Here is a 23951-nt window from a genome sequence, read left to right on the forward strand (position 1 = left end):
CAAGAGGAGGCTAAGTGTACTTGAGACTTGGCAAAGGATCAGGCTGTGACTGATTTATAGCATTCAACTCTCTGCATTTCTGGGGTTGCCTGAGAGAGAAAGCAATGAGAAATGTTCACATCTTCCTGCTCTGCTCCTCACTGCAGAAAGGGCCACAGTTTCCCAATTGGTTATGGAGTTTCGCTGGTGTTTAAGCACTCAGTGTAAAGACATCAGGTGTTTGCACAGCTGAACCTGCACAGTGTGGGACAGAAGCAACCTGCCCTCTGTAAGACCCTTGTGAATGAAACCTCTTCCTCATCATCAGGAGAAAATCATGTTTAATTACCTCTGCAAACAGGCCAAAGCATTTATTTCCCTCATCACTCCATGCAGCACCTTACTGCTTCGGTAAATTAGAGGAAGTAAACCACTACAGATGGATGTAATGAAGCCAAAGAAAAGACGCTACTGACTTCATTACTGCTAAGGGTCCCTCCTGCATTTAAACTTCATCCTAAAAAAAGCTGTCCTACTGTTTTACGTTTCAGCTTCTCCTCAAATACAAAGAATTAAGAGTACATTCAACACTTCAAAGGGGTTTTAAAGAAATTCGATAGCTGCATCATGTTAATTATTCTGTGGCTTGAGTTCTACATCTTTTTAAAAGTTTCTTATTTTAATGGTAAATGTAATTTCAGTGTCATTTTTGCATACTGCAGCAAATCCCTTAAGCCTAACTGCACTTACCAAAAGCAGAGGTTTGCTATCACAGAAAAGGTGTTCTTGACAGTTTAGGAAATGATCTGGGATCTTTACTGACTGGGGACCTTATGGTCTTGGTTAGAAATGTAACTTCAACTTTCAAAAGCACCTGTGATCCATAAAAACTCTCAGGGAACTTGGGGCCATAGGCTAAAGCACAAGAAAGATACCCTGACTGAATGGTCTAATAGATATCTCACCTTGTGGGAGGGATATTGGGGTCCTGCTCGCTTAATTATATTTCTTAGTCTAATCATTCACTGAAATACGGGCAAATCATCTGAGAGCAGAAGCTCAGGCTTCTCCTGCCTCTGCTCCTCCTAGCTCCATGCTATGGTGTCCTCAGCACCTCAGCACTGAAGGCTTACTGCTCTCCTGAACAAAGGACACCTGAACACAGGCACTTGCAACTAAAGTTGCAGCCTGAGGCATCAAAATGCTATTTCAGGTATCTCCTTAGGTGGTTTTATGTATCTCAGAGAAATGTTTACAAAGATTCACTTTGACCTAGAAAGGATGATTTCCCTGTAAAGGCAGTGAAGGGGACCAGGATCCTGCAGGATGGTTGAACCCACCTATGCCACATTCGTGCCCAAACACTCAGTGGCACACACAGTCCACATCTTTCTGCTGTCTGTAATGGGATGTCACAGCTGCAGCTCCACCAAGTCACAGCCAGCCTTTGGAAATCCCTGCAAAGGCTGTTTTCGGTAATGATCTGAGCATTCAGGAATTGCTTCTGGGAAGACAATTTAGAGTTCTTTAAAGGTGCTTCAGAGGAAGTTTCACAGAGACACATGTTGTCCAAAGCTGGCACGCCTGGTGGCCCTATCTCCCTTAGCAGTGGCTTATGCTCCCTCAGAAATGAAACAGACCATAGCTGAGCTCTGTTTACCATTTCTCACTGTGCTCAACAAAAACCTGGCAGATGCTCAGCAGAGGATTGGAACAGACCGCCTTTCTTATTCACCTCTATTTTCCCATATTAACCTTTGCAGACCAATCAGAAATAGTTCACTAAACTGAGTTAAGCAATATCAGGGAGAACTCTAAGAAATGACTTTTATCATCCCTCATGAGGATAGGCTCAATGGTCAAGGCCACAGTGAGATCTTCCTTTTCTTGTAAAAGTTAACTAAAGTTAGTTATTAAAGTGCTGGCAGTATTTAGGGAGGTTCTGAAAAGAAGAACAGCACAAGATACCTGCACTGCTGCTGAAAATTTCAAGGATATCTTTTTCCATTAAATCTTGTTGTCATTTCTTCTGAAGAGCTTCCTGGAAGAAACATCAGGTACAATTTTGACTTAGCAGTCCGGGTGTGGGATATGTCAAGTAATGGTTTTCAATTAAATGCTTCTAGTCATGTGTTGTATTTCTTGTAAGATGTAAAAGTTTCCCATGTGGAATTTGTTTGTGTTTTTCAAATGTTTATCTTGCAGAGAAATAGAGTTTGCGAGTGTGTGTACTCAGATTGAAAAGTGCGATGAAGTATGTTAATGTCTAATTATTCAGTTACCGTTACCACATTTTTGTGTACTTCTTCAACAATATTTAGGATAAATTAATAAAGGAGGAAAAGTATCCCCTTGTTAATTCTCACAACAAAATTCCACACATCAAAACATGCATTACCAAAGATTCACAGATGTGGGGGATTAGCAATGGAGTCAGAGAATTTTACATGTGAGAGATGGTAATGCTATTAATTGCTAGCCGTGAGAACAGGGTCAGAGGCTATGTGGAATAAAATTGAACCAGAATGTTACCTCTGGGGTTTCAGTTCAGACCTAGTTTTGGTTAATAGTGAGTGAAAGTTGTTACCAGTCAATAGGTGTGTGGTGTGTGCTTGGTCTGTGCTCCTGTTTCCCATCTGTGGGTGGGCACATTATAGAAGTCATCAGAAGAATTGTGCCACAGAAAGAGTCCAAAGACACAATGATGGGAGCTCTCTGGAAAGGCAGCATGCATTACTGGAGTATCTCTTTTAAGGGATTTGTGGAGGATATTGGCCTCCACTCATCACAATATCCCCACGTTCTCTAAAACACCTGAAATAAGCAATGATGCTGACAGCTGAAAATCTGTCCCTATGCAGAGGGCATCCTATCTTTGTAAACATGTATGGGAAGAAAATGAGAGTGAGCAAGAGGAAGGCAGTTCTGGCTGAAATCATGGTGGCTGATAGCTGCCAGTAGAGCTCATGGAAGAGAGAACCAGTCAAGAAAAGCTCAACTAGCAGGTGACTTGCAGCAGTGGTCATCCAGCTGCAGTAAGGTGCTGCACTACATTGGTCTCATTTACCTGCAAGGAAACAGGTTGAAGGCACTTTACATTGCATTTCAAGTGCTCAGGCTGGCTTGGTTAAACTTAACTTAATTAATGCCATGTGGCACCACAGTTTTTAAAGCAGTCTCATGCTCACATGGTTCGGCTTGACAAGACTCTTCAGATAAGGCTCACAGAACTCCTTCTGCAGCTCTAACTCATCAACCCAAACCACGAGGAGAGTCAATAAGTTTGGGCTCCTTTCAGGAAGCAAAAAGCATGCACAAAATGCATACATCTTCAGCAAGACTAGCACTAATAAGCAAAAGTCAGTTTGGAGGGCTGTAAGGAGGCATGTTATATGCCCCCTGAAACTGGGGTATTAAAGTTGGCCTGAGGAAAGAATAAAGGCCAGGCAAGGGTCAGGAGTGACAATGAAGGACTCAGAAAATCTACAGCTGCTGCAGCACTGGGGAAAATCTGAAATAAAAGAGTAACCTATGCACTTCTTTTATTATTATGGCTTACAAACATTTCAAAAGGTGCGAATAGTACTTCTTGTGCCCAACAATGTAATGGACAAAACTATTCCACAGGGCTTTCAGCAATATTCCTCTCTGTGGCATGAAGTCTAGGAGGTTGATATGCAGACAAGGAAGCAGAGCAATTCTAAAATCTTTGATAGGTAAAACTTCATTCTGCAAATCTAAGTACAACAAGATTTATCAGAGAAAGAATTACATTTACCAATTTTTTCATTGAAATTTCATCAGCCTGAGGTTTGGAGCTCTGATACCAACAGAGGGAGGGGCAGTAGTTACAGTTACAGGATTGGAGTATGATTTTCACAGATTTTGGATCAGGGTCCTGAATGAGCTTAGATTTTAAGAATGAGTCTGTTAGAATAATTGCATACCAATTTTTGGAGAATATTTTGGATCTATTCTTTTATGTTAAAACAGATACTAAAAATGTTTAATCTATTGCCAAAATAATGAATACTTTGTGGGGAAATAATATATCAACAAAACCCACATATCCAAGAGGCTCTTCTGACACTATTTGCATTTCAAGACACCCATGAATTTCCCCAGAATGAACTAAGAAGAAACTAAAATGAAATCACTTGAAATAAGTCAATAATGGGCACAGAATTGTAGCAAAGTTTCAGGAAGGGATTCACATTTTAATGCCAAAATTGTCAGAGATAAAAATCTTGTCATCTGTTCATGACTATGCAAACAGCTTTGTGCCACTTGAAAATCTGTCGTGTGATATCACCAGATATTGAGTACACACAAGTCTGAGTTAGAAATACACGTGGGCTATTTCAGTGTGAGTCAGGCCTTAGACCTGAGTGAAGAACAACTGTTGGTTAGGTATCTGTCATGAGATGCCGAGGAGCATTTGTGCTAGGGGAGAGAAAATGAAAAAAAATGCTCTGTTCTCAGTATCACAAAAGGCTTTTTGCTTCCTACAGTACAGCTTTGTCTCTGAGTCTAAAAAAAATAAAATAGGAGAGAATAGATAAGTTCCAGTTTGAAGGGTTCTACAGTGATCATCTAGTCCAACTATGGCTAACAAAGGGAAATTCCATGGCTCCTGACTAGGACAACTACTGTATTAAGTATTTAACAGTGGCTGCATTAAAGAGAAATGGTTTTAGATAGTACATTTATATATGTGAATTTAACATGGGAAGTATGTGAGGCATAGAGAAGTGGAACAGCACAGTGGGCATCAAAGTGATGGCAGCAATGAATTGCTGCAAAATGCCCAGTGGTATCAACTGAAACAAATCTTGAATCTTCTTGTGTGCGATATGGGTTTTAGGGGTCATTTCTGGAGTGACTAAGGACAGTTTCTATCAGCACGAACATGCAAATGTGGCTTGGGACAAGGAAGAAAATAGTATCTAGGTCAGAAGTTGCAACCGCTGTTCATGGGCGTGAAAGATAGGAGAAGCAGTTCAGACAACATGTGGAAAGAAATCTGACAAATAACTTAACAAGCAGCAATGCAATATTTTTTTTACTACTGAGCCTAACCTCCTGAGCATGCAAACCCAAGCCAAAAGATTCAGCCCCATCTCCAAGTCCAAGAGAGGACAGCTGAACCCTGTCTTGGCTTTGCCTTTCCCCTCACATGTCAATGGGTTTTGGTGAGCTCCCAGCCCTCCCAGCAGTGCCACAAAAAGAAAACACTTTGGATCTTCTTGTTTATTCTTTAAGAACTTAGTTTTTCCTGAGGGAGGCAGGTTTTGATTGTAGACAGCTGACTCAGAGATACTTTAACTCAAAATTCATGTTCTCTCTTTTTTTTTGGCTGCATCTTTAGGAATAAATACTTCATGCTCCTGTGAAACACTCTCCTGCGGTGGGAGGAGGAGGAAGGCTGGAGATCACCTTGGCAAAGTGAAGCAGATGTCTCAGCCGTATTACTTTTGATCTTCAAAGGTGGTAATTCTCATTTTGGAGTTCACTCATCTATGTTTACAGCTACCCACCTCACAGTACACAAGAAGCTAACAATGTTCTTTATTTCAGGGTTTTAAGTGACTGAGGCCAGAGAGAAGCACACACGAGTCACCATCCTCACCTGACTTTTCAGGAGAAATGGTCGAACCTGTAGGCAACCACTATGTTGTAGCCAGACCTGTGTACTCAGAGAATTTGTTCAATGAAGAGCATGAGAAATTGCACAGATACCATAAAACCTTTTGGGATCACCTGAAACTATATTTTCGGTAAGGAGATTTTTATTCATTTTAAATGTGCATCTAAGAAATAGCCTGAACTGCTGCTCTAAGAGAGCATGAACTCCATCCTAACAAATTTTATCTCGGATTCCAAGAAAGCAATGAAAACTCATTAACCAAATGCAATATCATATTTTTTTGAAGGATTTTAGCTTCTATTACCTTTAAAAGTCTTCCTACAGTTGTATCCAAAGCAGTTTCTCTTTTCCTGGGCGCTTGATAGCAGAGTCAAGGGAAGCCTTTTGATGGCTTTTCAATAATTCAAGGAGTCCTATAAGAAAGATGGGGACAGACTTTTTAGTAAGACCTGGAGCAATAGGACAGAGAGGAATGGTTTTAGACTAAAAGAGAATGGATTCAGACTAGATATAAGGAAGACATTTTTTACATTGAAAGTGGTAAAACACTGGGATAGGTTGCCCAGAGAAGTTGTAGAATCCTCATCTGTGCAAACATTCAAGATCAGGGTGGAGGGGTCTCTAAGCAACCTGATCTAGTTGAAGATGGCCTTGCTTACTGTAGGGGATCTGGACTAGACGTCCCTTCCAACACAAATGATTCTATTATTCCATGATTTTATGAAAATTTCAATTGGAAGGGGCCTCAGGAAGCTACTGGGTCCTCCTTGAAGCACAGCTGGCAGAGGAAGTTAATCAAGGCTGTGTCTGAGTGAGATTTTGACCTCTAGCTTCCTAAATGTGAATCCTTTTCTCTTTGTTTCTCCTCAAAAGACAAGCTGTGACTCAGCCAAGCTGTTCAGTGGCAGAGCTCTGTCCTCTTGTGTCTTCACAGCTACTCCCCACAAAGGGCCAAAAAAATTGCCTTGGGTTTGTTTCCCATCATTTCGTGGCTGCCTGCGTACCGCTTTAGGGAGTGGATATTGAGTGACATAGTCTCCGGCATCAACACAGGGCTCGTGGCTGTCCTACAAGGTACATCTGGGAAACCTGTGCTCTGACACAGCTCTGTGCTCTGTGCTCTGACACAGCCTGCTCTGCCGGTTGCAAAGGGACTGCTGCCTTCAGTGCGTAGCACACACATCACCTTTCCCGGGCCTCTGTCCTTACAGGTCTCGCCTTTGCTTTGCTGGTGAACGTCCCCCCCAGTTACGGACTCTATGCAGCGTTTTTTCCTGTCTTGGTCTATTTTATCTTTGGCACATCCAGACATATCTCAGTGGGTAAGTTCAGGCACACCAACCACCCTCCTGACTGGTGAAAAAGTACATGCTGCACCTTCAGGTCTCTAATGAATGCCTTGTGTTGCTCAGGTCCCTTCCCTGTCCTGAGCCTGATGGTGGGAGGAGTTGTTGTGAGGCTGGTCCCCGATGACATTTCTGGCAATGCCAATTCCACGAACATGTCTGCTATAAACGAAGAGAGGGTGATGGTGGCTGCATCTGTAACCTTCCTTTCTGGGGTTTTTCAGGTTGGTTAACATATGTGTGTGTGTGCTCGCATCCATCTATATGCATGTATATTAATTAATTGAACGGTGCACTAGACCTTTCCTTTGTTTTCTGCTGGTGTAGTCATCAAAGTAATTCTTTTCCTCTTCCCATGCAACTGCCCTTGGCTCACTGATTAGGAGTCATCCATCCCCCTCCAGTGACCAGTCACTGGTTCACGCCGTGAAATCCCTGGTTTTGCCGCGATCTGAGCCTACGGCCCAGACTGGTGGGCTCTTCCTAAAGCAAAAAAATAGTCTGCTGGATAGGAAAAAAGGTAGTTATGAGATAAATGTGAATGATGTAGATACAGCAAGGGGAATAAAACCTCTGTCTCATAATAGTGAAGTATTTGAATTTGACTTTAAAACAAACAAACAAACAAACAAATGTATCCTTCCTTCCTAATATAGAATTCCTACATTTCTTTCTTTCCTACCATATTAATATGGTTGTGCTTCATGAAACACTGGTACCATGTAAAAGCACAGGTAATGAAAACCCTAAGACTAAGGAGGTTTATTTTAGCTATAAAATAAAAAGAATAGGCTCTAACTGCTCTAGCAATTACTTCTCATAGTCTTATGCTCTCTGTTTCTAAGTCTCAACTTTCATTGCATATCTGGTGACAGTATTTTCCTTTATCCCTGAATGTATGGGATCAGGTGAAAAAACTTTGTTCTCATTTAATATGGTTCTCTCTGTTGAAGAATTTGCTTAAAAGCATGAATGAATCACACTGATGTACGGTTATTTTGCATTTCAGTTGCTTCTGGGAATTCTCCAGTTTGGATTCATCGTTATTTATCTATCACAATCATTGATCAGCGGTTTCACAACTGCTGCAGCTATCCATGTGTTGGTGTCTCAGCTGAAATTCATGCTTCAACTACCTGTCCCTGGATTTAATAAACCATTTGGCATCATCTATGTAAGTGCAAAATGTTTGTTATTTGATAATGTTGTTGAAACCTGCGATGTATATCTGACAAGGCAGTAGTAACAGAACTGAGCATAAAAACAGTAAAGCAGGAGGAAACACAAGAGAAAAATGTATTATCAACATATGACCTATCTTTAAATTTATTACCAAACACCACGTGACATCCCGTTTGGCTAATTAGTTCTATTGTGTACTGGCGTATTTTATTTAAGCATTCAACTTTGCCTCGAGCATTTATTCCTTTCTACTGGACTGATATTATATGTATTTAACTTGGATATGACTCTGTGAGGGCTGTTGGATGAGAAAGGAGGAAGATGAACAGGAAGGAAAAGCAGTGAGAGGCACCTACTGAGTAGTTCATATTGCTCACATTTCCCATCGCATGCATACACATTGCTCTGCCTCTGGGGAAGGCCAGGAGAAGTGGGTCGACAGCCAGTGGAAAGGGTCTTTCATGGACGCTTTCATCATTCAGATAACACATATGTGCATTCATTGGAGCTTTAAATCCTCATGTCACAGGGAATAAGTCCCAACTGCCATAACCCTCAGAGCAATTCAGAGACAAGCCTTTCTGGGTAGGAGAGTGCTAGTGTGCCACAGTACTGTTATTTCTACATCATGGCTTTTTTTCCTGATTTTGCAGACTCTGGAGAGCATTTTCACCCAGATCACAAAAACAAACATCGCTGACCTCATCACATCCCTTGTTGTCTTGGTTATTGTGTTCGTGGTGAAAGAAATCAACGATCGATACAAAGCAAAGTTACCAACTCCCATCCCAATAGAACTCCTAGTGGTAATGGTCACTTCTCTCTGATTTTGCAATTGTTCCATAGCTATAGTGGTATGGGAAGCAGCCTTTTAAGTATTTCTTCTCCCATTCTGTATTAAACGATGGGCTGTTGTTTTACCTGTAGGGAAAAATTGACAGCATTCATGACCTACTGTAAAATGTTTTAGCTTTACTTATTTGTTCTTAACTGAATGCGTCTGTAGTGCACAAAATTGTATAAAACTTGATTTTTTTTTTCTTTGGATGAAATCATCTGCCTGCCTTTCATATCAGCCAGCTGCAGTCCCACAGCTGGAGCCCCTCTGCACCACACCTGCAAGCAGCTACTGAAGCCTTGGCCATCGATGGCTGAGCACAAAAGAGTTTTGTCCTCCAGCAACAAAGGGTTTTGCTCCCAAGCAGCAGCAGGGTGAGGGAATCCACACATGGCCAGCAAGCTCCTAGAGTCCTGGAGCATGTCTCTATAGATGCAGGTGGCGCTTATTTTCCCCTCGAGTTAAGACAGCACCTTGTTAGAAAACACTTGTTTTATTGAATGGGATGTTCTCTGTTGTAAGTGAGATATTCTGGTGTATTCTCTGAGTGATTTATGAGCATAAAGCCATTCCTGCAAGGGGGTTCAGGAATGACATCTGAGCAGCAAAGGGATGTGCAGACTTGGGACATAGTTCTGCCACCAGTGATGAGACTGGGAGGTACATGGGAGAGGGAAGGTAACGTCTTTTAATAGTGCCTCCATACTTGTGTTTGAATATGCCTAATGGAAGTGGGGTTTATTATCTTTCAGACAGTCTTAGCAGCACTGATTTCCTATTACGTTAACTTTGAAGAAAAATTTAATGTAGCTGTTGTTGGAAAACTAGAAGAAGGGTAAGTGATTTGCTTAAAATTTACCAGTGGAGAAAAACATTCTCTCTAGTTTGTTAGTACTAAAGCAGTTCAATTATGTTTCTGATTAAAATAATCTGCTTCATCTAGTTTAGGTAGGTAAATAAACTCTTTGCTCTCAATGAGGACACACTTTCAATAGATAAAAGTTACTCACTCGAGCGCATCTCCTACAGGACAAAGAGTACACAAATAATTGTATGCTTCATTCTTCAAGAGAGCTGTTGAGCAGGAGGTTGATCTTTATCCACTTTACTGAGCTACTGTTTCCTAAACTGTTCCATTTCCCTCAAAGTACATGCATTGTTCAGCAGCCACCACAAGCCCTGGGAAGCCACCACCGCATCATGCAGTTCTCCTACCTGGTCCCCTGCCACCAGTTGCCAGCGTGGCCCCAGGCACTGTTTTCCTCAGAAGGCCTCAGTGTCTGCTCCTCCAGGAGTGTATCCATTCAGGCAATTTGAGTGTATATCCATATGGTGATGACATGCAGCTGTGCCAGGATTTTAGTATAAAGAATTAATAGGCACACATTAAGTTAAAAAGATGGAGGAAGACGTCTACTAGGATAGCAGACTGCAGCCGTTTACCCACTGGGACACTTTGGATTGCCTCTGGTAGCTCTAGGGGTGTAAGTGAATGAAGTTGGGAGAGGAAGAGCTATTTCTCCTCAGGAGTCTCCCTTCTGCAGATTTCAGTTCACTGAAAAAAAATGAAAGAAAATTAAAAAAATAGGCCTAAAGAGGAATTATCTTTTTTTTTTTTTCCTAACTGCAAAAGCTCTTGATCAAATGAACCGGAAATAGTAAAACTAAAGTATCTAGCTGATAGCCTGAGAGACTACTTAATGCTACCTGACTTAGTGAATATTTGTTTAGCTGTCTAAAGTGCTTTAATGAATCACACAGGGAGTAGGGTTTTTTTCTTGTCAAAGCTAAGTTAAATCTTTCCACATGCAAACTGCCTGTGCAAGGGCCTCAGTGCCATGTCAGAGAAGGCAGAACTATGCATGTACCTTGGACGCAATATGCTGTGGCTGGTCCTGGCCAAGTAAATGAGAACCTGCTGAGACACAAACTGAGCTGAGTGTGGATAACCGGAGTCTTTGTCCTGATCAAGGATTTCCCAAAGATTTGCAGGGTTTGGATCCACTATTCTGTGTTGCATCTCTCCAGAGTGCTCAATGTGAGCTGGACCACTGCCTTTCTCACTTGCTTGACAACCTGTCTCCTTGGGAATAGCCTTAGCAGAGGTTTTTGTGTTTCAGATTTCACATGCCTGTTGCACCTGATGCAAGTATCCTCCAAAAGTGTATCGGTGACGGCATTTCCATTGCCATCGTTGGCTTCGCGGTAGCCTTCTCTGTGGCTAAAGTCTATTCCATCAAGCATGACTACCCACTAGACAGCAACCAGGTAGGTGAAAAATAGAGGTCAATACAGTGAGTTTGTCAATGGGAAATATGTAATTTTAGGAATGCTCTATCATGTGAATAATTGTCATGAACTAGCTTGTAAGGACAATCTATTTTGCTTTTATTTCAGGAACTAATTGCTTTTGGGCTGGGTAATATAGTTGGTGGATCATTCAAAGGATTTGCCTCTAGTACTGCTCTGTCAAGATCGGGTGTGCAGGAGAGCACGGGAGGCAAAACGCAGGTATAGAAGACAACAGATCATGATGGTGTTTAACGCGAGAAAGCTTCCTTTTTTTCCTGGATGGCCATAAAGCCTTCAGGCACTTACTCAGGGTGAAATTGCTCTCTCATGCAGATTGCTGGTATTATCTCAGCTATCATCGTCTTGATCGTGATCTTGGCTATTGGGTTTCTCCTGGCACCATTACAGAAGGTATTCACTGGTTTCACCTTGTGCTTTTTCCTGCTTGCCAAAGACAGGGCTGCTTTAGGAGTCACTGGGAGCGTTCATAGACTCCATTGGGAGCCAAATGGGATTTTACAAAGCTTGGTTCTTCTTCCCAGATCATGATAGAAAGGACCACTACATCTGGTCCCTCAAAGGGAAAGCAGGTGCCCAAACACCGCGTATCACAGCACCAGCTTTTAGGTGCCAAAAATAAGCGCTATTTGTACACCCCAATCAGATACCTGTGCTGCTCCATGGCTAGGGAGGTTCCAATGCGATGCATGGGGCATTGTGACTCACAGTGTGAATCACCATGAGGAGATACCTGGTCCTTGAGCTGTATATTTTCCTATTTAGACGAGCTTCTAAGTCTTGCTGTTCAACGTTTGCTTCGCTTGCTTTAAAATTCAACATGCATTTTGGTCTTTTTAACAGTCAGTCCTTGCATCTTTGGCTCTTGGCAACTTGAAAGGAATGCTCATGCAATTCAAGGAAGTAGGCATCCTGTGGAGAAAGGACAAGTATGACTGTGTAAGTTGAGCCCCATAAGCATTCAGGAATGAAGCATCTGGAAAAGTCATCTATTACACAAATTAGCTTACAGGTTATCTTTATTTTTATGTCTTCCTGACTTCACAAAATAGGGACGTGCCTTTTCTACTCATATGCCCCCTCCTCATGTTTTCCATTTTTATCCCATCTATTTTGGGTAGATTTTCTCTCCTAACTTCATTTATATAAATTTCATCAAAATCTGTTAAAACACAGTCCATATTATAAAGCCAAATATAAAAAGAATTTACAAAAAAAAAATCTAGGCACCCAGTGCATTGACTACACATTCAGGGACACTGCCTCACGCTCTCACAGCACATTAGGTGGAGGTTACCCAGGAAAAAAACAAGTGACAACCACAGCTTGAAGGATTTTCTCCAAATATGAAAGTCCACGGATGGAAGGCAGGACTGCTTACTTTTGACAGACAGAAAATTTACGGCTTTCTCATGGGCCAGTTCCTTGTGTTCCCAAATGGTTCCAAGCCTTAGATTTCCCAGCTACCAGATATTTACCTTGTTAAAATTCTTTGACAGCTGTGGTCAAAAAATACTCGGTATTATCTAGTTATTTGTGTTTCTCAGTCAAGTACATTCACAGCACCTACACTTGCCTGTTTTGATACCCAAGGCATGTTTACAAATCTCAGCTTTACCAGGATCCTGATTTACTCATAACCTTGCCTTTCTGCTGGATTTTTATTGTTTAGTGAACCACCTACGAAAGATCCACACTCCTATTATTTTAAGCCTTTATTGTATAGAAATTATAATCTCTTCTAACACATCCTGGTGCTATGAGTGAGTCTGACCTTATTTTATAAGGAAAAAACCCAACAAACTAGGGAATGTGAAACCCCTCAGGTAGCCTAGGCCAGATCTGAGACCTGTTGCTGCTCCTTCCCTAGGCTAACAAGCCAGGTCCTTGACGTGCTCCTAACTGCTTCCCTCCACCTGCTCGTTACAGGTTATATGGGTAGTGACTTTCTTAGCTGCTGTTTTTCTTGGCCTGGATATTGGGCTAGCAACTGCCGTGGCATTCCAGCTGCTGACCGTGGTGTTCCGCTCCCAGATGTGAGTACTTGTGGAACACGATCATAAGATAACACAAGGCCTTGTGTTATGAAATAACTCCTCTTGTACAGAGAAGGCCAACAGCCCCGTACTTCACTCTGTTCAGCAACCATGCATGGAAAAATCATTTACAGAACCCTTGAGTGTGGGGTCCCATTTCAGTCTATCTCAGCAGCCGAGGCTGCTTTCTCTGATCCTTCCCTTCTGCCAGGTCTCAGTATGGGTTACAAATAATCGTATTGTGTGTTTGTTCTCAGTCCGAGCTGCACCCTTTTGGCTAATGTTGGGAGAAGTAACATCTACAGAAACAGAAAGGATTACACTGACGTAAGAAATGTCTCTTTTACTACATGCTGCATTTGTGTTTCTGTAGCAGACGTGGTTACTGACATTTGTGCTTCATTGTACAGATCTATGAGCCAGAGGGAGTGAAGATTTTCAGATGCGCATCTCCTATCTTCTTTGCTAATATTGAATTCTTCAGAGATAAACTCATCACTGCTGTAAGTGTTTGGGGCTGTCATTCTTAATGTATGAATTGCATGACATGTTAAGGCAAATACAGGAAGAGAACAGGCTGATTTGCACTGAACTTATGTTGTAACAACATATTTACGTATTTTAAGTCCCTTAGAAGAAAGTAGTGCAAACATAGATAATATGAAGTGCCATTATTTTATTTCATTAACATTTATATTATTTACGCCCAATAAATGCTGGTTTACTCATCTTGCCCCAAAGAATATAAACATAAGACTCAGAAGAAAAGTTGAATGAAATTACACCATCAAAGAGGTCTCAACATCTTCCATGATAAACTGGGCAAAGGCAGACAGTCCTTAGACAAGCAGCATAGAAAGCCAGGATCCTTGAGCTCTCATCACCTCACTATCCTCGGGCTGAACTGAACTTGTACCCATAATCTCTCCTTCCTGCTGCTCTTAAGGGGGAGTCCATGAGCAGCGGCTGCTCTGAACATTCATAATGAGCTGTTCATTCTTTACATGAGGGACTGAAACTGGTGAAGGAGCTCGGGAATCTGACCCCTTTGAGTCTCTATGTGCTTGGCTTTCACCTCAGAAGAGCTTGAAGGGTTTTTTTTTCTGTTAGTGCAGATGTTCACACCATTCTCTTTCTTTACAAACATGGGCACTTCTAGCACCCCTCTCCTGCACCTCCTAGACAGACGAATTAGAAGACTTGCAGGAATTTAGTATTTTTGTAACCCTTATTAGCTTAATTTACCTGCTGTCTAATTTATTAAAATGATCCAAGAGGTTCAAAAGACACATGCAGTCAGCGTGATCAACTTGTGTTTTCTTCTTCAAGAAAACTAACCAGTGTGTGAGTCAGGTGGCATAGAGCAGTTACAAACTGTGACCTCTCTAATCTCAGTCACCTGGGTGGTGACTCCTGACAAAGATGAGTAGGACAAGCTTTGGGCTAGCCAGCACTGCCCCAGCCTGCTGGAGGTGCTGGCCTGTGCTACAGCATTGCCACTGCTATAATGCTGTCCATGCTGGTGCTCTAAATCTAGTACAGATGGACCTGCCTGGTTTGTAGTCATACCTTTGGAAATATTTCCAATGAAGAAAAAGAGCCCTTGTTTGAATTGAGGAAAGCAGGCAGGAAACATCAAATCCAAATTATGTTCATTGTGCCTGTAAAGTAAAGCCACATGAAATTATGTGTCCTTCCCCTGGTGTCACTGGGATGGGTTTTTTTTAATTATTCAAACTGCGTTTTTGCAGGTTGGCTTCAACCCACTGAGAGTCCTGAGGAAACGTAACAAAGCTCTGAGGAAGATCAGAAAGATGCTGAAGAAAGGAGAGCTGCAAGTGACACCCGTATGTAAGGCAACTCCGTGGCTTGATGTGGCAGAGAAGTGCCTCAGAGCCTCCTGTCCTAAGTCAATATGTTATTCCCCAAGTTGACACCTTACAATATAAACACATTTTAAAAATAAGATTTTAAATGGCTTTGACAATTAGAGACTTACAGCTTTGCCATGGGCAGAGTTTCTGTATGTCCACTGGAAATTTGTTTGGCATCAAATGGCAAAGCCCACAGAAGCAATGTTCATGCTGCATTAATGGTAGAACAAAGCTGATTTTCTCCCAGCCCAAATCCTGTATACTTTTTGTTGACTTTCCCAAAGTTACTGAATAAAACCATATCTGACCATTGACTTGAGGGAACAATAAAAAGCCAGCAATAACTGATTATGATGATTAAATGATTGATGAGAGGAAAACCAATATTTCCAAACTCCTCCAGACAAAGGAGTGAAAACTATTTCTAGTGTGAAGTAGAGGTGGATACTGCTCCATTTCATGGCTACATCAGCTTTCCTTTGCCTTCACTCTTGCCCTGGCATAAGATATGCTACAAACTACTACCCTGGCTGGGTCTTAGAAAGAAGTACTAATTATGACACTTTTATCTGTCAACACAGAAAGGCTTGATTTGCATGGCTAACCATACGCAGGAGTCAGATGAAGAATTAGACAATGATATGATAGAGGAGCTGGATCAGCCCACCAGCATGACAGACTTGCCCATTCACATCAACTGGGGCACTGACCTCCCCGCCGGCATCACTGTGCCCCGGGTTGACATCCACAGCATCATTCTGGATTTCTCATCAGTGTCCTTCCTCGACTTTTCTGCCACGAGGGTCCTCCAAAAGGTGACTGTGATTCACAAGACACACAGTGATCATATGAAAGAGTAACATGAATGTAGTTACACTTGAGGGAAGGGATGGCACCCAGAGGGACTTGGGTAGGCTTGAGGCATGGGCCCATGTGATCATCTTGATGTTCAATAAGGCCAAGTGCAAGGCCCTGCAGCTGGGCCTGGGCAATTCCTAGTATCAATACAGGCTGGGGGATGAATAGATTGAGAGCAGCCCCATGGAGAAGGACTTCAGGGTGCTGGTGGATGAAAAACTGGACATGAGCTGGCAATGTGTGATTGCAGCCCAATGGCCAATTGTATCCTAGGCTGCATCAAAAGAAGCATGGCCAGCAGACTGAGAGAGGTGATTCTATCCCTCTACTCCACTCTGGTAAGATCCCATCTGGAGTACTGCACCCATCTCTGGAGTCCTCAGCACAGGAAAGATATGGACCTCTTGGAGCAGGTCCAGAGGAGACCTACAAAGATGATCAGAGGGTTGGAACACCTCTCCTGTGAAGAAAGGCTGAGAGAATTGAGGTTGCTCAGCCTAGAGAAGAGAAGGCTCAGGGCGAAGTGAAGTCTTCCAATACTTAAAGGGGGCTTATAAGAAAGATGAAGAAACTTTTTATCAAGGTTTGTAGTGACAGAAGGAGAAGCCATGTTAAACTAAAAGAGGTTGGATTTAGATTAGATATAAGCAAGAAATTTTTAAGGTGAGGGTGGTGAGACACTGGAACAGGTTGTCCAGAGAAGTTGAGGATGCCCTGACCCTGAAGTGTTCAGGTTGGATGGAGCTTTGAGCAACCTGGTCTAGTGGAAGATATCCCTGCCTGTGGCAGGAGGGTTGAACTAGATGATCTTTCTTTAAAGGTCCCTTCCAACCTTATTCTATGATTCTAGTCTGCTTCTAAAGGTATGTTCCCATGTGGACTGGAAAGTCAGGGGCAACCTTTGAGTTTATATGACTGTTAACGTACATTTTCCACAGAAAAAGTTTAGGAAACAGATTAAGTAATCAATCTAAATTTTCCTGTAATTAGAGTGTTGGCTGCAGAACCCTTTATTTACCTGGTAAGATTTTTTAGAAGCTTTACAGAAATGTACATATGAAATATGGTTTTAAACACTAGGCTAGGAGTTAGAAAATTTGTATCCTGGTTTTGGATGGAATAAGGTTGATTTTCATCCTAGTAGCTAGTATAGTGCTGTGTTTTGGATTTAGTGTGAGAATAATGTTGATAATACATTGATGTTTTATTTGTTGCTAAGCAGTGCTTACACTAAGTCAACTTTCCAGCTTCTCACAAACTGCCAGCAAGAACCTGGGCAGGGGTACAGCCAGGACAGCTAACCCAAACTGGCCAAAAGGGTATTTCATACCGTATGATGTCATATTCAGTCCACTGCCATGCGAAGAGACTATCCTGCCTGTAGATGCAGCAGTTTGGGTTTAGAGCTGCTTATTATTGTTCAAAATACAATCAATACCTTGAAGTGGTTTGTACATACGCTGTGGCTAGTCATTGTAATGGCTGTTATCAGCACAAACAGCAATATCTAAATGGTGCCTGCTTCTGCTTTAACAGACTTTGAAAGAATTTATCCGGATTGACATCGACATTTACATTACAGGAGCACATGGTGAGTACTTGATTTTCTGCCAGCATCACTGCAGTTGCCTCATCCCACTGCCCTCCCAGTCCACCACAAAACATGGCTGGGGAGGCTTACCCCAGTTCTACCTTCCAGTCTTGGATAACAAACAGATCCAGCTGAGCAGAGGCATCATCCCACCCATGCTGTTCCCAGCAGGCTAGAACCACACATCACAGCTCCTTTTACCTACAGCTGCTACTGTGCCTTACAGCCCTGGGCTGCAAGATGCACTATCAGGCAGCCTGCGTTAAGCATTAAATAAGAGCTCATGTTCCCCTTCCCTTCTCCCTGGCAACGAGCAAGGCAGTACTGATGGGCATTTACCACATCAATAAAGAGGAATCCATCTTCTCTAATAAATAAAGCAGAGCAGTATACCAGAAACTACTGTGTTCACTCCATAGATACATTTCTTCATTCTCAAGGCCCATGAGTCACTTTGTGCTTTGATTTTGTTCCCCCCACAGAGGGCTTCCTGGAGAAACTTGTGAGAAGTGCGTTTTTTGATGAGGAGATTAAGCCATCCATGTTTTTCCTCACCATTCATGACGCAGTTCTACATATTTTGCTGAAGAAGGACATAGCCAGCTCCCCCAAATTAAAGCTCACTAAGGTAACACTACAGTTTTAATATTTCACTACTTTAGAGTCTTTACACTACTCAGAGGCACCTACGCATGCTCTGCATAGCTCACCAGGGACTCCATACCATGATTATATTAAATAAGTTAATGATGAAAACTCAGTTGGTCTCCAATAAATTTGGAGACCACGAGTGGCCCCTGGTCCAAGTTCTTCACAAACCACTAGTGAAAAAGTGAATAATTCCCTCTGGAGACTGGCCTGGCCATGGACTTCTGCTGCAGCCACCTCCTTGGGAAGAGTGTAGCGCAGGGGAAATTCTGGCTCATCCATCACAGTCCTCTGTCATTGCCCATGAGGTGGGGATCTCTGTATACAGTGCAGTGGCTCCTGTGAGGCAAACTTGATACCGCTTGCATACAGGCTTCCCTGGCCTGTCTACCTTCAAAAGGAGTGCTAAAGTGGTGTGGATAAACCAGTACAGCCAAACTTGGCACTAGCCTTTCTGGGAACATTCTTAAATTGAGAAAAAGAAAGGATTCTGTGTATGTGAAATCTGTAACTCAGAGTGCTACTCACTTGGAAACTGTCTAATCTCACTTGGTTGAACTGGCCAGGCTCTCCTGCACTGACCCAGAGACCTGGCAGGGGGCATAAAGGGCTGGCAAGTGAGTGCTTGCTTCCTTCCAGGTAAACTTTCCATGTGTGTATCAGAGATTTAAAAGGAAGACCTTCTTCAATGTTAAAAAGGAAAAAAAAATTAAAGAAAAATAAAAGGCAGCAATTCATTTCCTAGCTCATAACTTCTTGTGTTCATTGCAGGAGAAGGGTAGCAGCAACAGCTGTATCGTCATCCCCAGCAACGGACTGTGCAGCCAGGAGCACGCGGTAAGGATCCTGTCTCCAGTAGCAGCTCTCCAACTGTAGGAAACACAGCACAAAAGCTGCTCACAGCACCTGCTAGGTCAGATAACAAAAGCACCTTCATCCCTGAGCTCTTGTGTCAGCCCAGGGCAGAAAGCATCCAGACAGCTTATTGACAGGATTTGACTTAAGGCAAAGCCTTACAGGAATAAGAGACGTGGGGCTCTGCTCACAAGCCTTGCCTTGCACGCTGAGAGTCTGCAGAAGGAAGGCGGGCAAGGGCCATCTCAGCATTAGTCCCATTTACCCAAATGTCTCAGACGGAACAGGAGTCTGGAGAGACAAATAAGAAAGGGACACAGTCTTTTGTCATGGATTTAAAGAGAAGGGGAGAGAAGGGAAGGCTCCAACAAGACCTTATAGCAGCCTTCCAGTACTTAAAGGGGGCCTACAGGAAAGATAGGGAGGGGCTGTTTGTCAGGGAGTGCAGGGATAGGACAAGGGGTAATGGTTTTAAGGTTAAAGAGGGGAGATTTAGATGAGATATTAGGAAGAAATTTTTGCTGTCAGTGTGATGAGGCACTGGATCAGGTTGCCCAGGGAAGTTATGGAGGCTCCATCCCTGGATGTGTTCAAGGCGAGGTTGGATGAGTGGAAGATGACCCTGCCCATGGCAGAGGGGTTGAAACTGGATGATCTTTAAGGTCCTTTCCAACCCAAAACATTCTATGACTCTACGACCCAGTGCACAGCTAAACCCACAAGGAAAAAATGTCAGACCACAGTCTTCCCATTTAAACAATTTAAAGGAATAAATTCTTACATACCACTCATCAGAGAGCACCTACCTACCATGGCTGTTCCTTGCAGAGGGTGACATTTGTTTTCTTCTATTTCCTGCAGATTTCAACAGAAACAAAATTTTAGATTTCATTTTCTATGCATAAAAACCTCCACCAACACAACATCACTTACAGAAGATTAATGCAGACACAGAGATGAGCATGAAGACAGAGGGATACTTTTAAATATCTTAAGAAGGATTTACTACATATAGTTATGTTCTAAGTTTTGCAATGGGATTATTAGTCTTTCTGTGTCTCTGTGTATATATAAATGTATTTATGTACATACGTGGGAAGCTAAAATCACACAGATTTTCTTATTGCGTACCTTGTTGACTGCTTACTCACAGAGCTGAAGCAGCAGGTAACGTTAACCCTCTTTGCAAATACTTGTACATATATCTATATTATTCTGACAGTGTGTAGACAACCTGTACAGTTACTACAGAATGTATAGATATTGGAAATCTTGTAATTTATAACACAAACTAACAGTTGGGAGTGGTATTTTATTGTCACCTTGTATATAATTTATATAAAGTTTTCCTTATGTTTTTTAAGATACCTAGTAGACTGAGTTGTTAAACTTGGTTTCAGGTCACTACCCTGAGCCTAGTGTGCACAGTGCCCAATGCAGCTATTGTAAAACGTGAAGATCCTTCAGGAAAAACACGGCATTTTCAGACCGAAACATGATTTATTGATTTGGATTGGGCTGATATAAAGTGCACAAGAGAGGATACATTTAGAGTGGACTATTAAATAATGATTTTGGTAACTCTGCTTTGCTTGCTGCGTTTGTCAATACACTGTTGAAGTAGCTTATAATCTGCGAGCATGTCTCACAGCGAGCAGAGCGGCCCCAGAACTTGGCTCAGGAGGAGCTGTGGGTGCAGAGCTGCTGGGCGGGCAGGCTGAATTGCCCCGGTCTCTTGAACAGATGCACAAAAGACTTTAACTTAAAAAGAGCCTGTTCTGATCCTCTAGTCTGCACAACCCAGTTGAGCCACTGCTGCAAATCAAATCATCCCCTGCTGGACCTCCAAGACTTGAAGCTGAACGACAGCACGTCTTTTAGAGAAAATGCAAGGACTGACAGAACTTTAAATTTAGCGTAGTGAATGCTGGAGGTAAAGACATCTTCAGGCTAGACAATAATGGAACCATTCTTGGAGTCTGAAAGAAACAGCAGCCTGAAATTCAGGAGTTCTAGTTTTCAAGCCTAGTTTTGACTTGCAACCAAGCTGGGGGGACCAGAATAATGCATTTGGACTTATAGTTAAGAAGGGTTTATAGGAAGGAGAAAGTGCTCTGGGTAAACAAGAACTACGATTTTTGTCTCCATAGTATTCAAGATTTCAGAACAAAATTTGGAAGAAAATGACACAGACGTAAGTAGGGAGAAATGCCGCTTGGTTTTAGAAAAAGTACATATACATACGCCATGTTCATCTGGTGCCTTTAGAAAACAGATCTTCCAAAGGGAAATGCCACAGAGCCACCACTCTGGAACTGAATAAAACTTTCTGTGCCATGTCAACAGGCAACTGTTAATGCTGTTGGAGAAGATAGGATCCCTAAAGGCATTGAAAGGCAAAGATAGATTATACTAAAGAGGTGACAACAAGGAGCTTTGAAAGGCAAGTACCAGGGCAGAGGAAGTATTGATCTGTTCAATATTTTCATTAATTTCTTTTTTTTTTTTCTCGCAAAAATCTGGAGTTATCTTACAAAATCTGCCAGTGAGACCAAGCTGGAAGATAATATTAAAGTGGGGAGGCTTTGAATACAGAAAGAATAAGGTGACCTTCAAAGCTGAGGAAAGAGACGCTCAGCATTCAGAGCACATACTCATGGATTTGCAGATGAGCTGTGGTTCTGCAGTGGGTGGTCATATGCCCAAAATGACATGGGAGTGGAGGCCTTGGGTTATAACCACAGTGAGATGTTACAGACCACTTTCTTCAGATGTCAGAGGGATAGTGAGCAGCTGTACTAGCCTTCTGCTCCTCTGAGCGTGCCACAGCAGGCTTGCTGGCCAAGTCACGGACGTGTTGCATGCCAAACAACCAGCACAACAGCACTGGAGAACAGGTACAACTAGGACATCGCTGAATTGCCTTTCTAATGCAGCCTTCCAAAAAACATAGATTGTATCAGATTTCCTCAGCAGAATGAGGAGGATATGAGGGCTACTATGCAATGTGCAGGGAATATGTCACTCTAAATATTCCAAACTACAAGGCTAAGCCCTCCAGCTCGAGAAAGATGAAGTCAAACCGCAGTTAATGAGGAAAACTGCTATGAGGATCTTTGTGGAACAGAAAGCCTGTATTCAAGAGATGAAAAAAGAAATATAGATGCATGCAGGATTTAACCTAAGGAAGAGGAAAGGCTATGCAAGATAAAAAATGATATTGTCCTTTGAGAGAGAAAAAAAGACATAAACTGGCCAAACATAAACATAAACTAGATATTAGAAGACGGCTCCTGATTTTTACAATGCTGAGATTCTGGAACACCTTTTCCAGTAGAATAAGAAAAGGAGAAAAACATTCTAAACTACTTTTAAGATGAGGCTTAGCATAGTTATGAAAATCATGTTATCAAATTGCACCAGTGGCATCTGAACTTTCTGACTGAGGCTGTCCTTTCCAGTCCTGTGCTCACACGCACTTATACAGACTCAGGCAAACATCCCTAGCAAAAGCAATTCAGCCTGGTGGAACCCCACATCCTGCACTTCAAAGCCATTACTGGGTTTGCTGACAGGTTTTGGGTTAAGCAAAAAGTTTTCTTTTCAAGTTGCACTCCTCCAAACAGTCCAGTACTAGAGACTCTTTTGATGTAGCACAATGTCTCCCAGCATAAATCCCCCTTCCAAAACTATTCACCTTTTCTTAAATGGACAGGAAACCCGGACAGCCTTAACTAGAGAGCCCTGCACTCCCTTCTCACTGTCCCCACCACTACTTGTCATCCTCTTAAATCATTCTACTCCTTATTTTTTAATGTTGACAACAGCCACATTGTATTTCTGATGTGTTACGTGATTTCCCTTCCAGGTACTGGTTATTTCTTCATGCTCTGTTACTCTAACGCTAACGTTGCTTTGGGCAGTTTACCCTCACGCGGGCTGTTGCACGTACTCCTTGCCCAGCTGGAGAATACTGTGGTGATGCAAATTTATTGGCATACTTTTGAGACAGGCACCTTTGGAAATCTAGATACTGCTCTTCCACTGAGCACTGTCACTGTGTGATTAGTGCAATACTTTACTCAAGAATAAGCTAAAAGGCAAATTTCATACCTGCTTTCCTTTTGGGGAGATGACAGATATGACATCAATTCATCACATATCCTGAGCCTATTTCTCCGCAGCACAGTGCAGATGCTTGGTAAGCGATTAAATTATTGCTAAACTATCTTTAAGCACTTTTTTACTGGAAACAAGTATCACTTGCAGTTCTCTCTTCCTCATCCCTGTTTTGAATGTAGGCAGCTTTCTTTTCTCACACTTCTTAAGAAAACATCTTCTCCCTTCTGCTGCCTAAGAAAATGCCTGAAAATTTACCTGATCCAGAAACGGCAAAGGAAAAGTGCAGGAACTCTCATTAGTATGTATGTGATTTTATTTAGTGTAGGAAATAATTAACCATGAAGTATCTTGGAGCCATGATCAAGCCTTGAACTGAAGAAAACTTTTGCCGACTGACCCATATTCATATCTATGTAAAATTTTGGGTTTTTTTAAGCAGTTAAGCTGAACTTTTGTGAAATTTTACTACATAAAAGTGGAAATTTTCCTGGCCACTTATCATTCTTTCTGTTGTATTGACTGTACTACAATCAGCCGCACTAGCACTTGAGAATCACTTGCACTCAATTATCAAAGTGAATGATTAATGTTTCAAGACGACTGAGCTCATTTACCAGCTCCCTGCTGCTATTGCACCCACAACTTTACGGACCTGTGCTGCATTT

At 42.2% G+C, this 23951-nt stretch overlaps 1 protein-coding gene across 1 annotated transcript; it reads left to right on the forward strand.

Moving 5' to 3' along the window:
• Positions 1 to 1959: 1959 nt before the first annotated feature.
• Positions 1960 to 20701, forward strand: SLC26A3 (solute carrier family 26 member 3). Its single transcript, XM_009557271.2, has 22 exons — positions 1960 to 2036; positions 5348 to 5466; positions 5557 to 5756; positions 6561 to 6700; positions 6838 to 6948; positions 7039 to 7196; positions 7982 to 8146; positions 8808 to 8960; positions 9745 to 9827; positions 11113 to 11260; positions 11390 to 11503; positions 11618 to 11695; positions 12146 to 12241; positions 13232 to 13338; positions 13596 to 13665; positions 13749 to 13841; positions 15090 to 15185; positions 15794 to 16027; positions 17607 to 17661; positions 18144 to 18289; positions 19081 to 19146; positions 20026 to 20701. Exons 3-22 carry the CDS (start codon positions 5626 to 5628, stop codon positions 20047 to 20049), a joined length of 2268 nt encoding a protein of 755 aa, XP_009555566.2. The 5' UTR covers positions 1960 to 2036; positions 5348 to 5466; positions 5557 to 5625; the 3' UTR covers positions 20050 to 20701.
• Positions 20702 to 23951: the final 3250 nt, after the last annotated feature.

The sequence above is a fragment of the Cuculus canorus genome, chromosome 1 (genome assembly GCF_017976375.1).
Source record: "Cuculus canorus isolate bCucCan1 chromosome 1, bCucCan1.pri, whole genome shotgun sequence".
Lineage (NCBI taxonomy): Eukaryota > Metazoa > Chordata > Aves > Cuculiformes > Cuculidae > Cuculus > Cuculus canorus.